Source organism: Austrofundulus limnaeus, unplaced genomic scaffold (genome assembly GCF_001266775.1).
Source record: "Austrofundulus limnaeus strain Quisiro unplaced genomic scaffold, Austrofundulus_limnaeus-1.0 Scaffold567, whole genome shotgun sequence".
Classification (NCBI taxonomy): Eukaryota; Metazoa; Chordata; class Actinopteri; order Cyprinodontiformes; family Rivulidae; genus Austrofundulus; species Austrofundulus limnaeus.
This window is the reverse complement of record NW_013952969.1, coordinates 233,563-235,306: the sequence shown is the minus strand read 5'-3', so window position 1 is coordinate 235,306 and position 1,744 is coordinate 233,563. Positions and strand designations below refer to the sequence as shown.

Sequence of the window (1,744 nt, the reverse complement as noted above, 5' to 3'; positions counted from 1 at the left end):
GAGTACTGCTGCGGAGAGGGAGGTCTGGGTTCTTCACCTGGACCTGTTGGAAATATAACAAGTGTTAAACTTACATAGCACAAATAGAATGATATACAATACAATACAATATGATTCGATATGATATGATACGATACTATACGATTTGATACGATACGATTTGAGCTGGCAGTATGGTCGCTCGGTAGTCGCACGGCAGTCGACCGGTTGACGTCACGTGGTTGTTTGGCGTTTGTTTTCACACTGACCTTTCACAGTTCCTGAGAAACCCCGAGCCGAGCTGCTGGAAAAGCCCTCCCACTCCAGCATACGTCACTGCATGGGATTCCTTCCCCGGGGTAGTGCAATGCGGGGAAAAAAGTCTGCGGCTCTTCGCTCGACATTGTTTATCCACAAACTGGTCCTGGATTAAGCTCCAAAGTTTTTATCAGTCAGATTCCACCATGAAAAATGTCTGTTTTATCCCCTTTTATGAGTTTTTGGCCATTGACTATCTTTAAATCGCTGCTTCCTGGTACAACAGTCAGCTCTGGAAGCGATCGCTTTTTACTTTTTTTCTTCTTCTTCTTTTGAAGCGAGTGGTTGAAGAAAATGGAGCCTAAGAGCTCCCTGGTGGCTAAAGAAAAAAATCCACGTAAAAGCCGCACCGGACTATAAGCCGCATGGTTCAAAGTTCAGGAAAAAAGTCACGGCTTATAGTTCGAAAAATACGTTAATTATTTAAAATCACCCAGATGTTTTTATTATTCCTAACTTATTTTCTCTCTCCCTGCAGAATCAGATATGTAAAACCTCCACACTGACTTGTTTCAGGTATTTTTWTTTCTGTCTTTTTAAATCAGCCTTTATCGCATTTTTGAACGAACTGAAGTCTCTTGTTTTCGTGTGAATCCTGCAGGTCTGCGTCTAAAAGATGAAGACTGGAATTCATCTCCTGAAATCTTTTCCTTAGGAAACCTTTGGCAGCAACGAGCGAGAAGAAAAATGGCACTTAAAGGTGTTTGTGGGACGTATTGGACGTCAGTAACACAAATAAATAAATAAATAAATAAATAAATAAATAAATAAATAACTGTTTGGCACTTTATAAGAATTTTATTCTAAAAACCCGTCTTCATCACCGTTTAGCCTCTGAGTTTAGAGTTGTGTTAAATGCTTCAGTTGTGGTGATGTCAATTTGGATCATTAAATCAGATTAAATCAACAAAAGTTAATAAAACAAATGTTTTAATCTGTTTCACTTTGGATGAATCTGCTGCTTTTAAAGTTTGTAATAAGACATGAATGTGGGGGAGAAATCTTTACTGGGTAACTTTTTATATTTTAATTTTTTTCCTTCAATTTGAGGTTTAAGACATCAAACCTGAAAAACTTGTAACTATGTGAAGTAATAATTGTGTGTAACTAATGTAAACAATCTGTGTTGTATCTAAAGRTTTAAACTTTTTATTTTTTTGTTTCACACAGTTTGTTTTAAAGAATGAAAAAATAAAGATAATTGACCTTTTTCTTTTGCTTTTCATTTTGATCAGATCAACACCTAAAAAAAGAAAAAAAGGATTTAAATGTAAAAATGTTCTGAATCAGGACCAATTTAAACGGATTTGTACCTCCCAATTTACATTTTTTTTACAGCTTTAAGAAACTAGCTTGTAGCTAAAAAGAACAAAATGGTAGCTAAAGGTTAAAGGAATGAAATGGTAAAATGCTCAAAGTAGCAAGCCAGGTTAATAGAACAGTTGAA

At 36.0% G+C, this 1,744-nt stretch overlaps 1 protein-coding gene across 1 annotated transcript in view; it reads left to right on the top strand.

Moving 5' to 3' along the window:
* LOC106530846 (beta-2-microglobulin) overlaps positions 1 to 1,508 on the top strand; it is a gene marked incomplete at its 5' end in the record, with an annotated part of 2,037 nt that extends 529 nt beyond the window's left edge. The window contains 2 exon segments of the mRNA XM_014026556.1: positions 776 to 813; positions 899 to 1,508. Coding sequence (XP_013882010.1) covers positions 776 to 789 — 14 coding nt within the window.
* Between the last annotated feature and the right edge of the window lie 236 nt (positions 1,509 to 1,744).